Source organism: Prionailurus bengalensis, chromosome E4 (assembly GCF_016509475.1).
Source record: "Prionailurus bengalensis isolate Pbe53 chromosome E4, Fcat_Pben_1.1_paternal_pri, whole genome shotgun sequence".
Taxonomy (NCBI): Eukaryota; Metazoa; Chordata; class Mammalia; order Carnivora; family Felidae; genus Prionailurus; species Prionailurus bengalensis.
Window position 1 is genome coordinate 47,575,486 of NC_057360.1, and position 26,158 is coordinate 47,601,643.

The 26,158-nt window shown below is 35.4% G+C and overlaps 1 protein-coding gene across 1 annotated transcript in view; it reads right to left on the reverse strand.

The window, feature by feature from the left end:
• Positions 1-14,555: 14,555 nt before the first annotated feature.
• The window catches only part of CDC73 (cell division cycle 73), a 137,457-nt gene continuing 125,854 nt past the window's right edge, over positions 14,556-26,158 (reverse strand). Inside the window, exon 17 of the mRNA XM_043568382.1 lies at positions 14,556-25,254. Coding sequence (XP_043424317.1) covers positions 25,218-25,254 — 37 coding nt within the window. The 3' untranslated portion in view covers positions 14,556-25,217. The remainder of the gene's footprint in view (positions 25,255-26,158) is intronic.

The window sequence follows — 26,158 nt, forward strand, 5'->3', positions numbered from 1 at the left end:
AACACCCTTCAAATAATTTGGCACAAGGGAAGTTTTCATTAAATAAGACCTCTGACAAGGATCTCTTATCTTTATAACTTTGATTTCTCTTTCTTGTAGCCAAAGCTGACAGGAAAACACTTTAGGGGAGCTAGAGATCTGTTTCACAGCAATGTGAATATACTTAATACTACTGAAGTGTATACTTCAAAAATGGCTAAGATGGTAAATTTTATGTTATGTGGTTTTTATCATAATTTTTTTTAAATGAGCACACAACTCTTTTATTTAAAATTCCTCAATAGTTTTCTATCACCTTTGGACAAAGTCTAAAGTCCTTCACACTTCAAGCATTGTCTTGTACCATCTGGCCATTGTCTGTCTTTCATTCTCAATCCGTTTAAACCACCCTGGTTATATCACATACAAGTAATTCCCTCAATTCACCATTTTCTCTCATTCCTTCTTTCCTTTGCACATGAACTGTCTGGAACAATCTTCTCATCCACCTTCAAGATGAATTAAAGCATTATCTTCTCTTGTATTCCTCCTTGAGACCCCTACATTGAGGTAGGACCCACCTACCCCCTTCTCTCACTCATCCCATACATATTTGAACTCAAGCACTCTACTGCAATATAATCATGGGATTCATTGCCTGTCTTTCCACATGGTGATGATCTAAGAAACACACACACACACACACACACACACACACACACACTTGCTTTTTCTGTATCTATAACCCTTGCACAGTGCCTTATTCATGGTAGCAAGTCAGTAAGTACTTGGTGAATGAATATATGAATTCCTAATCAAGCTGGCTGTTAAGTAATCTTTTTTTTCTTTTTAAACACCCTAACATTAAAAAAACAAAGCAGTTACAGAGAGGGAGGGAGGCAAACCATAAGAGACTCTTAAATACAGAGAACAACCTGAGGGTTGATGGCGGGTGGGCGAGAGGGAAAGTGGGTGATGGGCATTGAGGAGGGCACCTGTTGGGATGAGCACTGGGCGTTGTATGGAAACCAATTTGACAATACATTATATTTAATAAAATAAATAAATAAATCTCACAAAATCTTTGTGAAAACAATAAATAAATAAACACCCTAACATTTAAATATTTGTCAATATCATAAAACACTTTTTAAACAAATACTCGGTGTTATTCAGTAAGGGCCCTTGTAAGTATTTTTGTCAAATCAATATTCATTTACCTTTTGTAGGAGATTTAGCACATCCTCCATTGGATAAGGACTGGTGGAAATGACAAGGTGACCTGCTCTCTTCTAGCCAATGTGTGCACACATGACCCAAGTTGGGTCAATTTATGTGTTTATTTACAGAATTGGAATGGTGAGCAGGAGGACAAAATAACTGAAAATAGCTGTGCCTAAAATAGGCATCCATCAGCTACTCTTCTGAGATCTACATTGTATCAGTTATGTTTTGCCATAATAGTAGTATTATTTAATCAACTCTAAGTCCCAGTTCCTTGAAAGAATGAGCATTATTTGGCTCATAAATCTGCAGATCAGAAAGTGAGTAGTTCTTCTTGTCATGGATGAGCTTGTCCATATGTCTGGCAGGGAGCTGACTGCTAAATATGAGGATGAGACATTGGGCTATTTGCCTCTCATTCCCAGTAGGCTAACCTGGCATGTTTTCGTGGTCATGACAGAGCAGTAAGAGCAAACAAACATTATTGTGCAAACACCTTTTCAAACTTCTGCTATGTCCATTTACTACACCCTGTTGACTGAAACAAGTCCCACTTAAGGAGTATGGCAGAAAACCCCATCCACAGTGGAAGAAAATTGCAAAGTTACATGACAAAGAGTGTACCTACAAGAGGAGATGAAGAATCCCAGTCATTAAATGCAATCTGTTATATATACTAACCCAAAGCCACTCAAACTCTTGTGCTTCTTCTCTGTTTTCCTTCTAGTTCTTTACCCTTCCCTTCAATCCTGGGAACTCTACCATCCCCCTCCAGGCCTTTCCCCTTAAGTTAATTAAAATTGATTTTGGTTGCTTACCACCAAAGAACACTAATGCAAGCTTTCTTGAAGTTTTCAACATAAATATGCCTATCATATATGCAATTGTAATCTTTTCTTTCTTAGATCTCCTAATGGAGGAATAAGAAACTATTATTTTCAGAACTGTGAGCCTCTGTTTGTTGGATTTTATTTTACTTGTTTAAATTCAAAACTGGGCTTTTGCACACATCAACATATAGAATCAGCTACTCAACTAGTAAATTTAATTAGCCTATTATATGTTCATAGTAGTGATACTCATATTTTCTCCATCATTAGTTTTAATGATTTATCTTATAAAACTAATAAAAATACAAAATTATTTCATTCACTTATTTGTTTAGTTGCTTATTATTTGCCTTCCCCACCAGAGGTAAGTTTAGTGAAAACAGGGTGTTGTCTGTCTTGCTCACTGTATTCTCAGCATCTAGAAGTGTCTGGCATACACAGAATCTTCATAAATATTTGTTCTCAATTGAACTAATATTTGTTAATTGGGTAGATTCAGCATACACTGTTTAAAAACAGTTTTTAAATTTACCAACTATTACAATTTTTCTTTCATTTTCTAACTCAACTGTAAATCAAAATTTTATTCTTGTCACCCTATAGTATTTGGAGGGGAAAAAAATAAACAGCTGCACTGTAGTTATTATCATTATAATGGACTGTGGGCTCCTAACCCTATAAAGGGGAGATATGCTGAATAAGAGTGGATATAAAGGAAAGCACAGAATACATAAAAGGATTATATGACTTTATTTAGAAGGCAAAAAATAACAAAACACAAATTCTAAGGTTGAGTATATTTGTTTTATCAAGAGGTTGCTTTTGTTGTTTCAGTTTGTTAAATGATAGCCTCTTGATAAAACTAAGAGAGAGAAAAAAAAAAGCTATGACATCTGTGTTAGATTATAAAGGTGACTACAAATGCTTTTGTTCACATATACATACCCATAGCAGTATGACTTCACAGCTCCTCTTGTTAAAAAAATATGGTCTACATCTTTATACTTTGAATCTATGTTTGGTTGTATAATTTGTTTTAGCCAATGAGACATCAACATACATGACGTAAGCAGATGTGCGAAAAGTGCTTGTTCATTAGGGCTCTCTCACTTTGTTTTTTGTTTTGGTTTGTTTTGTTTTTTAGAACCCTGAGACCACCTGTGAAGAAGCCTCTGCTAGCCTGTGGGATGATGAGACACTGCATAGAACAGAGAGAAGTTGTCCCAGCTGAGCCCCATCCAGACCAAGCTTTCAACTAAAGAAGGTCATACAGATGCTTTTAACCAAGACTAGTCAAAACTATTGCCAGTCACGAGAGTGATGCCGTCATAGACTATTCAGCTCTGGCCAAGCCAGCCCAGACCAGAAGAACTGCCCAGCCAACTCAGAGAATCATGAAAAATAATAAATGTTTATTGTTTTTTTTTAACATTTATTTATTTTTGAGAGACAGAGAAAGACAGAGCATGAGCAGGGAAGGGGCAGAGAGAGGAGACACAGAATCTGAAGCAGGCTTCAGGCTCTGATCTTTCAGCACAGAGCCCGATACAAGGCTCAAACCCATGAACCGTGAGATCATGACCTAATCCAAAGTTAGATACCTAACCAACTGAGCCACCTAGGCGCCCCATGTTTATTGTTTTAGCCATTAAGTTTTTCTGTGGTTTGTTATATTCTAAAGCTATTCTTCCTCTAAAATAGTAGTTGTTGAGAATAAGGGAGCTAAAAGTGTCATCAATTCTGAGGCCATGAAAAATCTTTTAAGATGAATTTATAAATAAAATAACTGGAAAAGTACAGTAATAAATTGAAGTGGGATTTATGACTCTTTTAAGCTTAATTTTAGGTTCAAGGCCTTCAATTTCTTTAAGGGACTGATCAAAATAGCCTGAATGGAATTCTTTCTCTCTCTCTCTCTCTCTCTCTCTCTCTCTCTCTCCCTCCCCTGCTCACAGGTGCTCTCTTTCTCTCAAATGAGTAAACATTTAAAAAATAAAAAGATTGGGGCGCCTGGGTGGCTCAGTCATTAAGCGTCCGACTTCAGCTCAGGTCACGATCTTGTGATCTCGTGGTCCGTGAGTTCGAGCCCCGCATCGGGCTCTGGGCTGATGGCTCAGAGCCTGGAGCCTGCTTCCGATTCTGTGTCTCCCTCTCTCTCTGCTCCTCCCCCGTTCATGCTCTGTCTCTCTCTCTGTCTCAAAAATAAATAAACATTAAAAAAATTTTTTTAAATAAAAAGATTAACTACATCTTTGTGAAAAAATATATTGCACATAAAAGACCAATATTATTGATAACTTCACTAAGCTGATTGCTGACTTCCATATTTTTAAACTGATATTGTTTTGTGTGAATAAGCAGGATTAGTTTTCTCAAGTGACCAGAAATCAGATTCTTCTCTTAGAAATGGTTCTAAAAGAGTGGCATTATTAAGCAAAGGACTAAATTTTTTCCACCGCCCTAGGTGGCAGGCTAAATAATAAATTTAAAGTAATTTTCTAATGTTTTGGTACAGAATAAGAATGTGACCATGTAGAATGTAAGCTGATATAAGCCACTAATAATACTTCCTGGGCTTTTCAGTAAAAGAACATTCATCTCTCATTTATAGTCCAGAAGAGATTGTATCATATAGCTCTCTTATTGTAGCCTAGGAGACTTCAGATAGGCTCCTATTTTCCATACTGGTAACTTCAGAAATCCTAGTGACTTTCATTTGAGGAAGACAGGTAATAAAGAAATGTAACAGGATGTTAAAATTAAAGCTTTGACTGAGATACAAGATACAACAGATTCAAAATTCTAAAACCTAATCATCATCAACATAATTCACAAAGGCAGTATTGAGAACGTTCTTGTTCTTGGAGTTTTGAAATGACTCATCCAGTAAGAGGATATAAAAGGACTTACACAGAGGAGAAGACTTATTTTTGAGATGATCACCTTTAGAGAGAATTGGAGACCATGTTGCAGCTGGGGGAGAGGGTGAGGGGATAACAAGGGTTAGAGGTGTAGAGGAGACACTAGTCACTTCAAGCATTATGAAGTGATTTCTCACTGGGGTCTCACCAGGACCCCAGGGAGAACTGGAACAATGTTTCTTGCAGTTGGAGATCTTAGAGAATTTGTGCTACCTCATGTCAGAGAGAGCTAACACAGAGGGCTGGCTGCCTGAGCTACAGCTGGGCAGATGTTTTCCATGGGCCATAAGGAGACGCAGTTGGTGTGGGTTGTCTCCTGGAGAAGCACAGTGACCTTGGAAAACAAAAAGCTGGAGGTGAACACTATATTCTTAGGAATGGAAGAAGTTCTTTCAAGAAGCCACCAGGAGGGCACCTGGGTGGCTCAGTTGTTAAGGATCTGACTTCGACTCAGGTCATGATCTCATGGTTCGAGAGTTTGAGTCCTGCTTCGGGTGAGCCCCACTTCTCTCTCTCAACTCTCTCTATGCCCCTCGCTCACTTGCACCCTCTCTCAGAACAAGAACAAAATACAGAAGCCACCAGGAAAAGAGTTTCCCAGGCCCACTGAACTGCAGAAGAGAGGCACCTGGCAGGAAACCTCTGAGAATCCACAAAATATACCCACAAGAGCCAAAGTCTGCTTTGAACCTATGCCAGGCTAAAAGGGTATGAAGTCAACTTCCAAGAGTACTTATAGGAATATATACCTATATAGGTATACCTGTATACCTATAGTAATTCCTATAAGAATTTCCCATGTCTAACCATTTCTTTCTCCTAACTCTAGACTTGGAGTTGAAGTGGGGGTAGAGGGGCAGGTCAGCTTTGGGAGGGGAGAAAACTGGGGAGGAGGAAATGGAGAAATAGAGAAGCTGCCGAACCTTGACCACCCCCCACCCCCCCACTCAGTGCTTCCAACCAGCCAGAACGGGTGTGGGGATGTGGCATTAAATCAAATTTGAGTTTTGCTTAATAAATATCTGAGTTAACCCTATATTTATGACTTAAATAACTATAATGCTATCATGTAAGAGGTAGCACAAGAGTAAAAGGCCTGATGAAAATTTCAACTGGAGGAAAATGAAAAGATTAACATTCACAAAAATTACAATTTGACAGCATTGCAAGGTAAGCTTTTCAACATATTGATTACACTAATCATGCTCAGTTTATAGATGCTATCATGTAAACATATTTTGTAAAAAGTTAGATTTCAAGAGCTTCCAAAGGATTGTAGGGAAATATAATGACTTTTTCCTGTTCAACATTTATTATGAGCTATTTACATTTAAAGTAATTATTGATAGGTAAGGACTTACTAATGCCATATTGTTTATTGTTTTCTGGCGGTTTTGCAGGTTTTTTTGTTTTTTCCATTTTTCGTCTCTTGCTGTCTTCCTTTGTGAATTGATGATTTTCTGTAGTGGTACACTTTGATTCCCTTCTCCTTATCTTGTGTCCATCTACTGTAAGTTTTTGCTTTGCAGTTACCCTAAGGCTCACATGCAACATGTTTTAGATATAACAGTCAATTTTGAGCTGATAACATCTTAACTATGATTGCATTAAAAACTCTGTCCCTTTTATACCACCCCCACATTTTGTTTTTGATGTCACAATTTAAATCTTTTTATATTGTGTATTCATTATAACTGTATTTAATATATTAACTCATATTCACTATATTAACATATATTCATTGTAATTTATATTAACTATATATAATATAATTGATTTTATATATAATTATATAATATATATGTATAGTTATATTATATCTTATATATTATTATATGATATTTTATATAAGATATTATATTATACTTCTTTTAATTTTTATACTACACTTAAGTGATTAACACATCACCACATCACAGTATTAGGGTATTCCAAATTTGACTTTGCGCTTACCTTTACCAGTGTGTTTTACATTTTCATTTTCATATTTTACTGTTTCTAGTTACCATCCTTTCATTTCAGCCTAAAGAATTCCTTTTAGTATCTTTTGTAAGGCATAAGGCAGGTCTAGTGTTGATGAACTCCCTCAGTTTTGTTTCTCTGGAAAAGTCTTTACCTTGTTTTCACTTCTTTTTTTTTTTTAATCTATTTTTCATTTCTAAAGGATAACTATCAAATAAAGTATTCTTTGTTGGCAGTGTTTTTCTTTTAGCACTTTGAATATATCATCCTACTTTTTCCCAGCCTGTCAGGTTTCTGCTGAGAAATGCATTGATAGTCTTATGGGTGTTCCTTGTAAATGACTAGTTTCTTTCTTCTTGCTGCATTCAAGATTCTGTCTTTGGTTTCTGACAGTTTTGTTATAGTGTGTCTTGGAGAAGATCTCTTTGAGTTGAATTTGTAGGGAACCTATTAACTTCTTGAATTTGGATGTGCAAATATTTCACCAGTTTTGGGAAGTTCTAAGCCATTATTTCTTTAAATATGTTTTCTGCCCCCCTTCCCTATCTTCTTCTGGGACTCTAATGCGTAGGTTGTTCCTTTTAATGATGTTTCAATAATCCTGTGTCTCTTCCTGTCTTTTTCTTTTTGCTCCTCTGGTTGGATAATTTCAGATGATCTGTCCTTGGGTTTACAGATTCTTTCTTCCACTTGGTCCAGTCTGTTGTTGAAGCTCTCTATTGAATTCTTCATTACAATCATTGTATTCTTCAGTCTCAAAATTTTTGTTTAGTTCTTTATGTTTTCTATCTCTTTGTTGAACGTCTTGTTCTTCTATTGTCTTCCTGATCATTGAGTTGTTTATGTGTGTTCTCTTATAGCTTTCAGAGCATCTTTAGAACGATTGTCAGACAATTCATGTATCTCCTTTTCTTTGTACTCAGTTAATGGAAGTTTACTATATTCCTATGGTGGTGTCATGTTTCCCTAATTCTTCATGATCCCTTTAGCCTTACATAGGTGTCACACATTTGAAGAAGCAGTCACCTTTTCCAAACTTTATGGACTGATGTTGGTAGGAAAAGACATTACTCAGACTCAAAAAAAGAATGAAATCTTGCCATTTGATATGATGTGGATGGGGCTAGAGAGTATTATGCTAAGTGAAATAAGTCAGTCAGAAAAAGACAAATACCATATGATTTCACTCTTGTGTGGAATTTAAGAAACAAATGAGAAAAGGGAAAAAGAGACAAAGAGGCAAACCAAGAAACAGATGCTTAACTATAGAGAACAAACTGATGGTTACCAGAGGGGAGGCTGGGGATGGGAAGGAGATGGGTTAAATAGGTGATGGGGATTAAGAAGTACACTTGTGGGGCGCCTGGGTGGCGCAGTCGGTTAAGCGTCCAACTTCAGCCAGGTCACAATCTCGCGGTCCGTGAGTTCGAGCCCTGCGTCGGGCTCTGGGCTGATGGCTCAGAGCCTGGAGCCTGTTTCCTGTTCCGATTCTTGTCTCCCTCTCTCTCTGCCCCTCCCCTGTTCATGCTCTGTCTCTCTCTGTCCCAAAAATAAATAAACGTTGAAAAAAAAAATTTTAAGAAGTACACTTGTGATGAGCAAGGGGTAATGTATGGAAGTGTTGAATCACTATATTGTACACCTGAAATTAATATTACACCATCTGTTAACTAACCAGAATTAAAAAAAAAAAATCAGTGTGTTTCTATACACTAGCAATAAACTATCTGAAAAAGAAATAAAACCATCCCATTTAAAATAGCATCAAATACAATGAAATACTTAGAAATAATTTTAACCAGTAAAAGATAGAAGTAAAAGATCTATACACTGAAAACTTTAAGATATAGATGAAAAAGATTAAAGAAGATACAAATAAATGTAAAGACATTTAATGTTCATGGATCAGCAGAGTTAATATTATTAAAATGTCCATACTACCCAAAGCCATCTATAGATGCAATGCAACCTCTTTCATAATTCCAATGGTATTTTTTTTTACAAAAGTAGAAAAAATAAAAACACTGAAATTTGTATGGAACTGCAAAAAAACCTGAAACACACTAAGTAATCTTGACAAAGAACAAAGTTGGAGCAACACATTTCCTGATTTCCAACTATATTACAAAACAATGATAACCAAAACAGTGGTACTGGCATAAATACAGACACACAGATCAATGAAACAGAATCAGGAACCAGAAATAATCCCATGTTTATAAAGTAACTAATATTTGATAATGAAGCTAAGAATACTCAAGAGGGAAAAATATTCTCTTCAAAAAATGGTACTGGAAAAACTGGATATCCATATGCAAAAGAATGAAAATAAACCCCTATCTTTAACCACTCACAAAAATTAACTCAAAATGGATTAAGGACTTACATGTAAGACCTAAAACCTTAAAACACCTAGACGAAAACATAGGAAAAAAGCTCTTTGACATTGATTTTAGAAATGATTGTTTTAGATATAATACCAAAAAACACAAGGAACAAAAGCAAAAAAATCAACAAATGGGGCTACATAAAACCAAAAAAACTTCTGCACAGCAAAAGAAACGTGTAACAAAATGAACAGGCAACCTACCAAATGGGAGAAAACATATCCAAGCCAAATAAATCTGTTAAGGGGCAATAATATCCAAAAAATATAAAGAACTCATATGACCCAGTATAAAAAAAATAATAATCCAATAAAAAATGGGCAAAAGATCTGAATAACATTTTTCCAAAGAAAACATACAAATGGTCAACAGATACATGAACAGGTGCTCAACATTACTAGTCATCAGGAAAATACAAACCCAAACCACAGTGTCACCTGTTAGGATGCTTATCATCGAAAAGACAAGAGATAAAGTGTGAGTAAGAATATGGAGAAAAGGGAATCCTTGTGTACTCTTGGTGGGAACAGGGTAAATTGGTGCATCCACTAGTATGGGGATTCCTCAAGAAGTTAAAAATAGAACTACCATATGATCCAGGAATTCCACCTCTGGGTATATATCCAAAGGATACCAAATCGCTAACCCTAAGAGACATCTGTACTCTCATTACCACTGCAGCATTATTCATAATAGCCAAGACATAGAAACAACTGACATTTCCATCAATGGATGAATGACTAAGAATGTGGTATATGAATATTATTTAGCCATAAAATAAAAAGAAATCCTATCATTTTGTGACATGGCTGGACCTTGAGGGCATTATGCTAATCTGATCTCACTTAAATGAGGAATCTAAAGATGCCAAATTCACAGAAGCAGAGAGTAGAATGGTGGTTGCCAGGGACTGACTGGCCAGTGAGAGAAATTATGAGATGTTGGTCAAAGCATATAAACTTCAAGAAGATTAAGTTCTGGGGATCTAGTACAGTAGGGTGAGTTTAGTAGGTGAGATTTAGTTCTGGGGATCTAGTACAGTAGGGTGAGTTTGCTTGGACTGTAGATCTTAAATGTCACCATAACAACAACAACAAAAAAGTAATTATGTGAGGTGAAGGATGTGTTAACTAATCTTATTGTAGTAAACATTTCACAATATATACATGTATCAAATTATCATGCTGTATACTTTAGACTTACCCACTGTTATATGTCAATTATATCTCAATAAAGCTGGTGGGGTAAAAAAAAAAAAAAAAAAAAAAGAAAAAAAGAACTGTTCCAAATAAAAAAGAAAAAAAAGTCACATATATCAGAACTTGAAAAGTGAGAATTGCCTGTATAAAGAACCCTCAAAACTCAAAAGTAAAAAAAAAAAAAAAAAAAAAAAAGAAAGAAAGAAAATGGGCAAGAGATAAGCAGACATTTTGACATTTCACCAAAGAGAATATACAGACAGCAAATTAGTACCCGAAGATATGTTCAACAATATTGGCCACTGGGGACATTCTAATTAAAACCATGAAGATACATCACTACACACCTATTAAAACAGCTAAACTCTTAAAAAAAAATAATGACAATATAGAATGCAGGCAAGGATGTGGAGACACTGGGTCTCTCATACACAGCTAGTGAGAATGTAGAATTGTACCATCATTCTGGAAAATAGTTTGACAGTTTCTTTAAAAAACTAAAATATACTTACCACACAACCCAACAACCATATTCTTGGGCACTTATCCCAAAGAAAGAAAACACACGAAAATGTGTACATGAGTGTTCACAGAAAATTTATTCATCATAGCCAAATGATGGAAACAACCTAACACCCTTCAACTGGTGAATGGTTAACCAAATAGTGGTACGTCTGTATCATTGAACGCTACTCAGAAATAAAAAGGAACAACTATGCACATGCAAATGTTGGATGGAACTCAAGGGCATTATGCTAAGTGAAAAAAGCCAATCTCAAGGGCTACATGTTGTATAATTCCATTTATAGAATATAGTAGTTCTCCCTTACCTGCATGGGATACAGTCCAAGACCCCCGTTAGATGCCTGAAACCAGGAATACCGAACCCTACATATATATTGTTTTTCCCTATACACGCATACCTATGATCAAGTTTATTTATAAATTAGGGACAGTAAAAGATTAACAACTAAAGTAGGTACCTATTATTTAGTTAGTATAATAATAAAATAGGACAATTATAACAACAGACTGTAATAAAAGTTATGTGAATGTAGTCTTTCAAACTATCCTATTGCAGTGTACTCACCCTTCCTTTTCTTGTGATGATGGGAGATGACAAAATGTCTACATGATGAGATGAAGTGAAGTGAATGACACAGGCACTGTGACATAGCATTAGGCTACTATTGACCTCTTGACAATAGGTCAGAAAGAGGATCATCTCCCTCCAGACAGCTGTTGACCATGGGTAACTGAAACCTGCAGAAAGTGAAACCACAGATAAGAAGGGTCTACTGTATTCTCAAAATGACAAAATTATAGAGCTGGAGAGCAGATTAGTTGATTGCCAGGAGTAGGAACCGGGTGGTGGTGAAGGGAGGAGTGTGGGTGTGGCTATAAAAGTGTAGCACAAAAGATCTTTGTGCTGATGGAACAGTTTTGCATATTGACTTTGGTGGTGGTTACACAAATCTACTTGTGAAAAAATTGCATAGAACATACACACACATTCACAAATGAGGGCATGTAAAACTGATGAAATGTAAGTAAGATTTGTAGACTATATTAATATCCTGGCTTTAATATTGTACTATAGTTATATAAGATGATGTCATTGGGAGAAATCGGGAGAGGGACACCTGGAACCTCTCTGTAGTAGTTTTGTAACTTTCCATGAATCTATAATTATTTCAAAATAAAAAGTTAAAAAAAATAACATGACCTCTGAGCCAGTGATGCCACTTTTAGGAATTTATCCAAGACACAAACACATGTACAAATAAATATGTACATGGATGTTTACTGCAACATTGTTTATAATGGTATAATGAGAACTGTACTCAACCCAGATGTCCCTTCATAGTGCTGGCATAGCCATAGTGTGAAATAGCATGTAGCCGGTTCAAAGGAAACATATTCACTATATGATGTTTACTTCACTTAAAAAAAAATTAAGAATAAAACAGGAAAAAAAAAACCTGAAAAAACATACAACAATTTCCAAGATATATTGTAGGTGAACAAAGCAAGATACAGAAGAATGCCAAATATGTTAAAAAAAAAAAAAAAAAGGGGGAGAGAGACTGAGAGATGTGGTTATTTATTCATCTATTTATGTACAAAATAGCTCTGGAAGGTCCCCAGGAATCTGGACACAGTAATTACCTCCTTTTGTATTTTTCTTTGTGACATGTGAATAAATTAATATTTATTGATCTAAAGTTTCCCATGTCCATCAGCATGGTTTCAATCAGGTCAGCCACCAAAACTCTACCAAATCGTTCTCTCATTTCCACACAATTACTTCATCACAGTATTGTTTTTCTCATTTGCTGTTTTGAGACTTCAAATATTTATGTAAACCATAATTCTAACACATGTTCTCCCTGATTCAACACAACTTTTAGGAAGTAGTTTATCCCCCACTCTCAAAGTAATCTCTCTTGAGCAGCATACCCCATGTATTAGTCAGAATCCAATCAGGAGATAGGAACCACCACATCAGTAATTTTGATTCAGAAAATTTAGAGACTGTTAATAAAAGGTGGTGTAAAAAGATTCTAATGGATATAGAAATAAGAGAAGCAGAAAGAAACTACTCCCTCTATAGTGGTGGGAGAATAAAAAAGAAAGTAAGAACTTGTAAGAGCCACCCCACCCCTACTCCAGTGAGATTCAGAACTCATTGGAGAGGGCCTAGCTCACACAGGAACATAGACTTTGGAAGAAACATGCTGGAGGGTGGTGTTGGCCTAGTTGGAGCACCTCACCAAGTGGTGGGGTCCATGGAGACTATGGGTGGGCCACAGCTGGGTCTTCCAGCAGAGTAACTTTCAGGAAGATGTAGGCTGCAGATGACCCATGAAGGCTGTTGAATGGGTGCCCCCGACCTTCTGCATGCTAATCTGCTGGCAGCCAAGTTGAATACAGTCCACCAGAATCATTAAAAGACACTCTTTCCCCTGTTATGACCTTACATTGTTCCTCCAGTGACAGCCTAACATTCAGCCTGTACAGGAGAAACCTGTACAGGGCCCAGTTCCAGCCATTACAAAGCAGGGCAAAGAAGGGTGGATTTGGAGCCGAGATTGTAAACTTGATAACTGGTCAACCCTAAAATCTTAAAACATGACTAATTACAGTGCACTGGTACTATAAATACACATAAGAAAAATGTGAATACTTACTCCTTACTAGATACTGGTATAACTTTGCTTAGTCTTTCATATAGATTTCTATTATTGTGTTTCATTCCTTTCAAGACAATCTCTGTAATAATCCTTGCATAGGTAGATTTCTTTAAGGTTTTAAAGTGAGTTGTAGCATCATATATATGGGAAATGAAGATCTGGTTGTCCATTCCTAATCAGTACATAGATGACTGATGCAAACACATCTCTGTTCAATTGGTTTTAAGAACATAAACTTTGTTCTGATTTTTTTCTCATATGGGATAATACTAACAATGGCAAATCCCTCATGCTGCTCGTAATGAGCAGAAGAAATCACAAAAACACAAATATGTTATTTTGTAAGTAGAGATGTGAATTTCACAGGTGTGAATGTCTTGAAAGGTAAGAACCCATTTTCCAGGCAGAGAAAGGGACATTTACTAAGGCATGGAGCTGTGAAAATGGATGGCATGTTGAAAGACTGCAAGGCAGTATATCTGGACCTAAATTTTTGGGAGGGAAGCATTTGATGAGGTTGAAAATATAATCTGGCTTCAGGTTTTCAGTCATTGACTCTCAAAATAGTACATCCATGAATCACTTGAGAATCTTGTTATATATGTGGATTCTCTGTCTCTATCCCACAAAAACCCATTCAGTAAATTTGAAACAAAGGTCAAGGAATTCGCATTTGAACAGTTACACGATTCACCCTCACTGGAATGCTAACATTCCTGATCCACACACAACACTGTTTGACAAATGCTGTATGAAACATTTTTACTTCACACTATTGGTCTGCAAAGTAGGGCAAACACATTCCAGGGTGCATGCAAGATGATTCAGTTGGGTGCAGGAAGAAGACAATAAATATATATTTGCATTTAAGTTAAGCTTTATTAATAGTTAATATATGAATTGACACAGATGCCTTCACTTTATCTGTACACAGTACAAGGTGAACTGAGGGAAGAAAAAGACCTGACAATGAAGTTCCCATTCCCTCATCCAGCATAATGAAACAGACAACACTTTATAGATACTTTACAAAATGGAAAAGTGGCATAAAGAGATCTCTGAGGAGGGAGGGAAAAAACAAAACAAAACAAAAACACAAAGATAACAGTAATAATGGAACCAAGTGGGAACAAGAAAATGAGAGTTGACCTTCCTCTTAAACCTAAGTTAGCTCTTTGCTAAATAACAAGGTTAGAAATTACTATGAAGTCAGATGATCAGAAGTCTGTGAATGAACAAGAAAGTAATTACTGTTGGAAAAAAATTGTGCTATGGAAATAACATTTTAAAAATGGTTATTGGAGATATTTATTTTGTGCTTTTGCATTGAAAACATAAATATACCTATCAAAATGTTCATACCTTCACAATTTCACAACTTGCAAATAATTTCCTGACCTATTTAAAAATCTCCAAAACCTTAAAACAAGTTTGTTTTTTTCCCCCTAAATACTCCAAAGTGCTTTAAGTAGGTTTTAGAAAGCTATTTGTCAAAAATATAGAACTTCTGATTAGTTGCAAGAACAAGTGTTGGTCATCTTCCATGAAATCATTTTTCTCATCGGGGATGAGAAATTTAGGGTGCTCACTCTTTACTCCCTGCTCAGCTCAGCCCCCACATCTTTGCTGAAATAGCTTAATATCTGTAGTTACTGATGTGAGATTTTCCAGGTAGTATGTCTTTCCCACTTGAGGAACTCTTACTTACCACTTAACATTTCAAATTCCCACTCTATCACAGAACACAGATCTTTAATTCGTCATTTGTTTGAAGTTCTTAAAAGTTCTAATGTCCCTGTTCCTCAACCGAGGTTACTTGGGAGATATACTCTTTGGATCCTTGCATATCCTCAAGATAAATGGTCTCACTTGGGAAACATTTATTTGTAGTCATTCTTTAAAGCCTGGAGATGTGTTTTTCTTTTTTTGTTCCTTTATGAAGTCCTCTCTTTACCCTGAAATTAAAGAATTTGAATTATCTCTTCCTGCATGTCTAATGAGCATCTCAAACTCAACATTCCTCAAAACTCCAGTTTCCCTTAGCTAATACCATCCCCAAATATGACCTTTACATAACCTTTCTTATCACAGTAAGCAGAAAACTACATCCTTCCAGTTATTTAGGCAAAAACCCAAAACAAAAAAACCTTTTTGTTGGCTCTATTATCACACATCACACCCAATCCATCTACTTGCAAAATATTTCCAGAATCTGACCATTTGTCACTCCTCCCCAGTAACCACACTGGCCCAAGCCCTAATCATTTATCTAAATTACTGTAATATCCAATGATCTGATCTCCCAGCCTCTGCCTTTACTACCACATAGTCTATTCTCTAAGAGCATTATGCCTCTTAAAACCTAAGGTCACAATGAGGTCACTCTTCTTCTGCTCAAAAACTCTCCAATGCTTCCCCTATGTACCAATGAATAAAAGCTAAGAGCTTTACAGTAGCCTACAAAGTCCTACATAATCTTGTTCCCAGCTCCTACTCTGCACTCACCTCTTAACTGTTCTTGCTGCCTCATCTCTGCCCAAGTGGCCTCCTTGCCAGTCTCTGAGTTGCAGATATGATACTACCTTAGGATTTTTTTTAAAAAAATTTAATGTTTATTTATTTTTGAGAGAGCGAGAGTGTGAGCTCAAGGCAGGAGGGGCAGAGACAGAGGAAAACACAGAATGGGAAGCAGACTCCAGGCTCTGAGCTGTCAGCACAGAGCCCAATGCAGGCTCAAACTCAGGAACCACGAGATCATGACCTGAGCTAAGTCGGACACTTAACCAACTGAGCCACCCAGGTGGACTCACGATCTTAGGACTTTTAAACTTCTTGTTCCTTATTTTCGCCACAGGTATTTACGAGGTTGGCTCCCTCACTTCCTTCAAATTGCTGTTCAAATATCACCTTGCCTCCAACCACCCAATAAAACACTGTATCTTGCCTCTGCCTTATCCCAGCACTATCTAGTCACTCTACTTCACTTTTTTCTCTATCACTTATTCACATCTGACACATTCATTTTATTATCTACCTCTTCCTATTCAATGAGGGCATGGCTCAAAATTGTTTACCCTGACTTCCAGTGACTAAAATAGTATTATCATTGACATGAAGTAGACCATAAATATTTGAATGAAATGTCTGCCTAAGTGTCCTCCCCCTTCCCTCCATGTTACAGGGGGCCTCCAGAATGAGAGCTCTTTCAAACCAGGGAAATTTTCCTCTAGTATCTATGAACTGTTTTCCTAAGTCTGTTTCCTTTCTTTCTTCCTTACGGTTCTTTACTTATTCACATTAAATATCCAAACTTTTCTTCAAGGTGTTTTCATTTTTATTACAATCTTCAGGTCTTTGGGCCTTGCGTTTCTAGAGGTAACTACTACTGCACATATTCCATCCAGGCCTCTAATTCGGTCCTCAGGAGTGGCCATTTCCCTCTTTTTCTACTACATTTAATGCATTGGGTTTTTGTTGTTTTAATTTATAGAAAGTTTATTTCACACTGATTGAACTTCCTCATGTGCTTTCTCAAAATTAAAGCTGTTATCCATCTCCACCAGCAATTCTTTTTCACCACCACCCACTTCTGAATGTCCTCCTATTTTTCTGTAGACTTCTTTACTATTTTCCTTTGTCTACTCATTTGCCCTTTTGCACAAGTCAAACTGTGGGACAGTACAAGTGGCAATAAACCTGTGAGCAATACAAGCAAGCCAGTTCTCTCTGCTTCTGTGGGCTAAGGATATATTAGCCAGAAAGATGCCAGTACCCATACAAACAGGAACTGAGAGCCTACCACGCAGCAGCTCAGCAGGTACTCTGAAGGTAGTCTTCCTAGTACCACACCTGTGATAAATCTAAGCCCACAGATCTTTGGGAGGCACTCACATACTCCGTAGAACCCTGTTTCAGATGTAAGGTGCAACCCAGTTTAAATGTGGGTGGAAAGGTATAAGTAGAGGGTGACAGGATGAAGACACAAGCTAGAGGGAAAACTGTAACACAGCAATACTCATGACAGCGGGGAAGGCTGTAGGAGAACATATGAATAGACAAGTCCTTGATGGGTGACAGGACATTTAAATCACTGTAATAGGAGGAATGAAAGAAAGGATGCTTATTATATGCACACAAGTTTGTGAGATAAAGTACTAAGAAGTCCATGGCTTCTGTTTCCTCCACCAAAAATAGGTAAGGTCACTTCTGGGTGAAGACAGTGAAGTCAAGTGGGATCATAGCTCGATCATACTTAACAGCTAAAGAATTGGTAGGGGATTGAGAAAAAAGGAAAAGCCATAAAGCCATCAGCCACCAAACAAGAAAATATATACCACTTCATGCTAACAAGGGAACCAAAGAAAGAAAGAGATTCAGGTAAGATTTAGATTAGGCTCAAAATAACATCTAGCCCATCCCAGTATAGGGGGGAAAAAGCTTGCAACATTTTAAGAATTCTCATCCAAAATCTAGAACAAAACAAACTGAGGAAATAAGATGTCCACAGAAAAGTCAATGAAAAACCCTTTTCAATTTCCCATATTTCCAAGTATTCTTTTTTTCCAGCACCCTGAACCCACTATGGGAACCATTCAAGGTGTTCTCCCTTAGTAGTAAGATGCACATACAACTAGGAGAGACCTCAGTTTGGGCTCATTATGAAACCTCAGAACAGAGCAGTGCTCAGGTCTTCCAACAAAGACTTTTTCCCACTTCCAGTTATTATTGGGCTACAGAAGAGGCAAAGAATACAAGAACTAGCCTGATGTGGGAGCAAATTGGAGAAAACGAGACTCAGAGAAGGTAGAAAGGCTATTATTGTCAAAAAGGAGGATTTACACTTAGTATAGTAAAAGCCCTCATAATCTGTCCTAATGGAACAAGTACAGAATTTTATTTAAAAAAGCACGTTAGAGGGGGGCATTGAAATGATGATCCATACCTTTAAAAAAAATCTAAAAATATCTAAATGTAGGTTCACTCATCTCTTGATAACAAAGCCAAAGATTTTTGTTTTGAGCATGGATCCTTTAAAGTTCATGCTATCTAGTTAGAATTTTCCTGTTGCTATCAAGTTGAGTCACTAGCCTGTGGCTATCTTCCCTGCCACCTTTATTTCTTGTAGTTCTCAGTTATTTCAACATTCACATGAGTAATCATGGCCTCAGATCTTTGACTCCCCACCTCAAAGAGCCCTTCTTCTATCTCAGTCACTTCCAAGGTTTTGACTTTTCCTCATCAATATCAGATCACATCTGAAATCCTGATTTCACACACCCAATCTTCTCACCTTCTTGTCTTTTAGGCTCACTTTTAGCTTCATTTCACTGAAGGTTTCAGTTCGTGGGTCAGCACCACTTTCATACAATCCACCACTTCCTCTCCATCATTTATCCCTTGAAGAGCTTAGATTCCATGTTCTGGTACTATAATCACCACCTTTGTGAATATCTTCACCTCCCTGGTCTGTTTCTACTTCTATCAAAAGTTAAAAATCTATTTGCTTTTTCTACACCTGGAATCAAGTACCTAAATGCTGCTGGAAAAAAAAAAAATCACACCACAGTTTGCCTCGTTTCATTTAAATTTATGACCAATCCCCCAAAAGATACATCACTGCCCAATTCTTACTATGTATTTTTTTCCCCCATGGAGTTGTGAGTTCCCATATAATTTCTTCCTTCTCCTCAAATTCCTACATCAACTTGCTTTAATCTACATTAACACCCTCACTTTATTTCATCATCAGTAACCCTTACACTTCCTTTTTTGTACTCAGCGGTGCATTATGAAATAAAAACATGTAAATAAAAATACAAATACTTTAAAACTGCTTTACAGTCAAAATGACCATAAACATTAGTTATGTCATGATTGAATATGCCATGAGCAAGCCCATTTGATCTTCCCCAACCATTACATACACCAACTTGATAAAATTTCAAACTATTCCATTTTAAAGAAAAACACATCATTATTTAACAATTTTAAAAAGAGAAATTGATGCCATTACCATATTTACATTTTTAACATGTTAAACTCCATGAAGGCAAGTTCTGTGAGTATACATTATCATATTTTATCATAGTCAATGCTGTATAACCCAATGTGTTTCCATTTGGATTTTTTTTTGGCAAATCAATCACAGCGCAATAAAATATTCAAATGTGATTAACTAAACCTCTGATGTCTTCGGTCTTATGTGGCCTGAGCCCTATTTACATTAGTCATGTAATATAAATCAATATTCTCTAGATGACAGTGAATTATAAACTACAGTTCTATGATAAAGTATCTACAAATAATTATGACAGACTCAACACCATAGCCTTCTCTAGAGCTGCTTTTTTAATGTTTTTTTTTATGGTCACTGAAGGAAATTAAGAGGATGTTTTCCAACTCACCATAAACACTGATCATTAATTAAAAATAAATGGAAACTGTTTTAGAAAATGAGAAGAAAAAAAGCTTATTTGGCAATGTGCTCTTATATACTAGCACCTTTGAGCCTTAAAAAAATCCAACAGCATTTACAACTCCTGCTGTATCTATTTTAGTTATGTGAATGCTCATCTATCTAAAAGCAGATGATCAAATGAACAGAAGAGCAGGATAAAATACATATTTAGTAGGCACTTATGAACTGAATGGAAATTAAGTTTGAATAGGGCCCATTAAACACTTCATTAAAGGAATTTCGTTGCAAAAGAGTTAAACATTATTACTGGCACCACCAATAATACCATGATGTTGTTAATGATTTGATTATATGCGGAGTGCAGTTTGTTTTCAAACTACAAAATGTTAAAATCAGGGTGCCCAAACTGCTGAAAGATAATAGAATTAAGAGTGTATGCTGGTAAATAACATTCTAACAATAAGGACTTGGTAAGTTGGACAATAACCAAACTAAGCTCATTAGAGCATGTAGCTTGTTACTTTTAGGAAGAATTGTGATTCTCTCCATCATTTAACACATTAACAGAAGACTGTAAATGTACTTAACTCTTTAGTTTTCAAAGTGAAAACTTCCATTACGTTTATTTTCAAAACAAATACAATGCCTGAAAAATCTCATAAATCCCTTTTTGAAAAGACTGTCATCGTCCATATCCTACACCACAATACAGTTTCTGTATTCTTGGTTGAATGTGTTTTTGGTTGGAAGGATGAAGACTAGGGCAGAAGTGGGGGTTGGAATATACCCAAAACTTATTTACAAGTTGAAACTTAAAAATCCACTGAAATGGAGTAAGAATGAGTAGAACATTTAATCAGGTCACAGGGCCTAAATTTAAGTTCCACTGAAGAACCCACTTTGAATGAGAAATATACAAACTGGGGGTAAACAATCATTTATAGTCCCTATACCATGTAAATGAACTACATTATATATAAAGCACTATATAACCAAACTTGGAGGTTAAGTAGCTTTTAGCAAACTTAAACTGGATAGAAATGGAATTCAGTAGCAAACAAAACTCTCAGAGAGATACATCACCTACCTAAATTTGACATAGCATCACTTCACTTTTTGAATTTTGGCAATAAAATGAATCTCCTTAGCTTTACTCATTTAAATGGCATACACTTATATATAACTCTCAAGATCAGTCTAATAAACACTACCTAAAATAATACATATAAGCCCCAAAAGATGAATGACCTGAAAGTATTACTGCATATTATGCATTTACTAAATGTAATTTTTATACACCTATTATACATTTCCAATTTTTCCTTGGTTATCATTCCAACATATACAGATAGAAACCATGCTGGCATCACTATACAGCCAAATGTGGCAATGGATAGGCCAGAACATACAGGACATGACATTTCAAAATTCCTAATCCAGTTCTTAAGTCAAATTCAGTGATTTTTACTTTTTTATTTCTAAAGTTAATTTACTATGGTTAGGGTAACCAGTTGACTATCAAATCCAAGTGAATAAAAATTCAGTCAAGTAATATTTAAGGCTCATGTAATCAAATTTATTTTTCATGTTTTAATTTTGGTCAGCTTTCATAATGTTTATAAAATACACTGTTGGTCTCAAAAAGTTTTATAAACTAATTAGTTCAACAACTAAGACTCAGATAATTGTTATCTGACAAAGTGGCATTTTATTTCTGGCCACATAATGTGTATCCTATCATCATTTTCTACTGTTAATACCAATAAAATGGAATTGTTATATAGTAAGAAATATGGAAACTAAATACTCCCTCCCCACCCTCCAAAAAAGAACAATGTATCACTTTAACTTTGTTAGGAGTCACAAAAATTTTTATTTTGGAAAAATATTTCCTTCAATGTTTGATAATGAATTTTATTTAAATGAATAATTTACTTTTCTGTGCAGACCAATTAAAAAGTATGCCTCTTTCCTTTCATAAGCAAACTAATTCTGCATGGCAGATAAGAAATTAATCCTTTACGTTCTTCTACCTTAAAAATTATTATGAAATTTTCCTCATTATGAACTAGTTATTTCTGTATGGATTGTTATCATGCTGCTGTTAAAAAAAAAATAAGGATAAGGACACATGGGAAACAAATCATAAACTATAATACTAGTTTATAATGCAATATATTAAACATTGTTTAAATATTAAACAGCAAAATACTCCTATATTAAATAAATAAGACTTGAATTTGTTATGTGGAACTACAGGCCAATACCATCAATAAGGGGGTCAGTCTAGTGCAAAGGGTGGCCACCAAGAGGAAAAGTAAAAGCAGGAAAGAAAGAACGAAAGAAGGAAAGCAGGGAGAAGGAAAGAAGGGAGAGAAGGAGGGAGGGCAGAACGGAGAGAAGGAAGGATGGAAGGGAGGGAGGGAGGGAAGGCGGGAGATGAGGAAATACGACATTTAATACTGGCATTGTTTTCAACAACAAATTAAATCAGTGATTCTCAATCCTTTCTGAACATGAAATTACCTAAACAACTTTTTAAAGATACTGATGATCAGGTCTCAGCACAAATTAAATCAGAATCAGGAATCAGGCAATAAATATTTAAAAGGTCCCCCAAGTGATTCTAACGTGCAGTCAAGGTTGAACAATTAACTGACTGAAACCTACAAGTTTCTTAATGTTACCTGACTCAGAAAAGTGTCCTATGAATAAAGAAATGGGAGTTTTCTTTTACCAATGGGACAAGCAAGGGTGTCTCCAGTTAACAGTAACTTATGGTAAAGTCAAGGTCATTAATGTATACCTCATTTCCATTAAACATCTATGTGTACCTCTTCATTCCCTGTATTTCTGTATTTTCAAACTCCAAGACCTAGTCAAAGAACTTTTTGTAATAAATCAGTCACACTGAAAAGTTCATTAATTCATGCATATAAATATTTACTGAATGCCTACTATGTGCAAGGCACAGTGATAGGTGCTGCTGTAGGACTTGGGAGTCATGAGATAACGAATAATGACTGGCTGAAAAAAAACTGTTTTGGAATTAATGACTATTACATTAATTACATGGACCTAAATGAGGGACTGAACTGCTGAAAAAAGAAAAAGAAAATTAAGTACATACTAAGGGTTTGATTTTAAAATACATACAGCATAGCATATTTGTACTTTTCCTAATGTTCCTTTACAGTATTTCCAGAAGCCTTTGAATATACATAAGGCAAATTCAAGATAGAAAAATAAACCCTGTTTAAAGTAGATGTTCCCAATTTTAACCACACTCTGTATCAAGTAAATTTCATATATGACATAAGTATAAATACTAAAAATTTTTATAGAAAGGTAGTTCTCGTCCACTTGTAGTAGTCTTAACAAGTAATCTTACATTAAAATAGTACAGATTCTAGTCTTTGACGATTTCATCATGGAGAAAGTTTATACAATACATTAATTCATTTTGAAAACAGTTTATATGATGAGAAAGTCTAAAGTGAACAAATTTGAGTTCTTTTGTTTTCAAGAAGAGAGGTGCACAGAAAGGAAGGGGGTAGAATCTGTTCAAACCTTATAAATATCCTATAATCTAATAATTTAAAATGCTGACTGCTTTTCTTAAGAACATAGTGAATTTCACATGAATAAATACTTTTTTCTATCCACTATTGGTATGGACTTTTGTGATTACTTTAAAAATAAATAAGTGCTTCTCATTCTTATGATAGCATTAAATTTCAAAATGAAGCTAGGTAATGTCAGCATAACATAAGAAGGAGCTAAATGTTTACTAAAAAAATGTTCATCTAAGAGAGATCACTGGGGAAAAAATGGAGAAAAAAATGACACAAGATGAACAATCAGCAACAATCCTAATGGCGAAAACTCTTTAGGGGAGTAGAGGTTCCAGTTGCTTTTAAGTAATAAAAGGTGAAATCAAGACTCAAGGAAAATGCTCATTCATTGTACCTTGGATGCAACACTCTAGAGAAGTAGTAAAATATTTTACTAAGTTAAAATATAGGTTTTATATTTTATACGATATTGAATACGCACATAAAAATACCAGTGTTTTTATCTTGTTTCTGTTCAGACACTTAATTAAGCAAATGTGTTCTTTGGTGTCTGGGAGAGTTATCAATATTTAGGGATAATGGAAGATAAGAACTCCAAGATCAACATGCCTACAAACAGAAGACTCAAAACCTATACCATACATACAAAGTAAGATTCAAAGGTGAACTTATGAGAAAGATAAGAAAGTTAAAGTTACATTGTAGTAGGACTAATACATTTCTTTCCCCCAAACATACTCTGGCTCCCAAAACAAAAAGTACTACAGCCTATCATGTTTTTAATTTGTCTTCTGAGATTTTTCAAGTGGAAAGATAGCACAGATAGAAATATATCATTCTAAGTTTTAAAATCACCAAAGTCAGTGAGAAAGAAGAATGTACATTCATTCAATGTATTCATTGTAAGTAAAGAAGTCTTGAAAAGGCCGAACAGTTCAACCAAAGCTGAAGAATTGTTCTTGATTTTTCATTATTCTTTTTTAAATAAAGAATAAGTATAGGTATAGTATACATACAGGTTGACATTCTGATTCATTCAAAATAGTCACATCCCTTTGCTAGTTTTGGAAGTTCCAGAGACTAAAATTTGATACCATTCATAGCATACTATTTTCAATAAAAGGAATTATAGAGCAATGAAAAATCAGAAGATGGCTTAGAGAGCCTTATAACCTCTAAATATACACACATTTATAACCTGCATTTATTTTCTAAAGAAACAAATTTTAAGTAATGCTAATTTAACCAATGGAGAAAAAACTTCTATCAAAATATACAATTTCCGTTACAGACTAGAAGGCTAATATTAAAAAAATAGTTGTAAGCCAAAAAGTTTGCTTATATGGATGACAAGCATCATCCCTTTGAAGCATAAAGCATCAAATAAGGTCTTATAAAAGATGGATCTGTGACCTTCTTCATTTGTAAGTTCTTGATAAATTCATAAAGCTTGAGTCTCAGTCTTTAGGTCAAGGTATATCCATGCTTCTTAATCCAGATCTCCAGAAAAAGGGAAACCAAGTAAAATTCAGAATCTCAAGTGGGATTTATGCTTTACCATGTACCTGGAAAATAATATTATAATAGGTTATAATGATTATAGGAATTTTAGAATTTTTAGAAATGTAAAAATAAGTTGACTTTTTTTTTAAACTTAAAATTCAAAAGTGAACAGGATGCTTTGTTTTCTAAAAAACTGGAAGCCTGATACTATACTTTGGGAATACTGAATAAGAACTTCTGAAGCCAGAAGAAACACTCCTCTTATTAAATTCTATAATCAGAGCTTCTGGCTAGAATAATAAATGTTTTTCTTTAATATATTATCAATTATAATCACTGGGTTACCTCAGTAACCTCTGACTTTAGAAAACCCTTAATATTCAGAAGAGACTTACACCAAGAAAAGTGACAGATTTTAAAGAGCACCATGAGAATAAATTCAGTGGTACTGTGATCATAAGGCTGTTCTTAAATTTTCCAATTACAAAACTGATATTACTGTAAACGGACTTTAAGAATTCTGTTTATAACAGTAATTAAAATAAATTCAAAACCTGAATTCCTTTCACAGGCTACCCAACTCAAATCCAGTCAGAGACCTTTTGATGCTGGCAAAAAAAACAAAACAAACAAACAAACAAACAAACAACAAAAAACCCTGCAGGGAATCATATAAATCCAAGCCCCTGGGATAGATAGAACACAAGGTTCAAAAAGGTCACACAGTTCATTACAGCCAGATCATAAAATCAGAACTAAAATCTAGGTCTTCTGACTCAGAGTTTACTGTTCTAACAAGCTTATAAGCCCTTTCTCCATCTATTTCTAAAATCAGTACAACAAAGATATTTATTAATATCTACTAGAGATCAGCATCATACAATGTTCAAAAAAGGAAACTGGGGGATATGTATACAATTTTAAAGAGCTTAAAATCTAACTGAGGAGAAAGGAAAATTACTATAA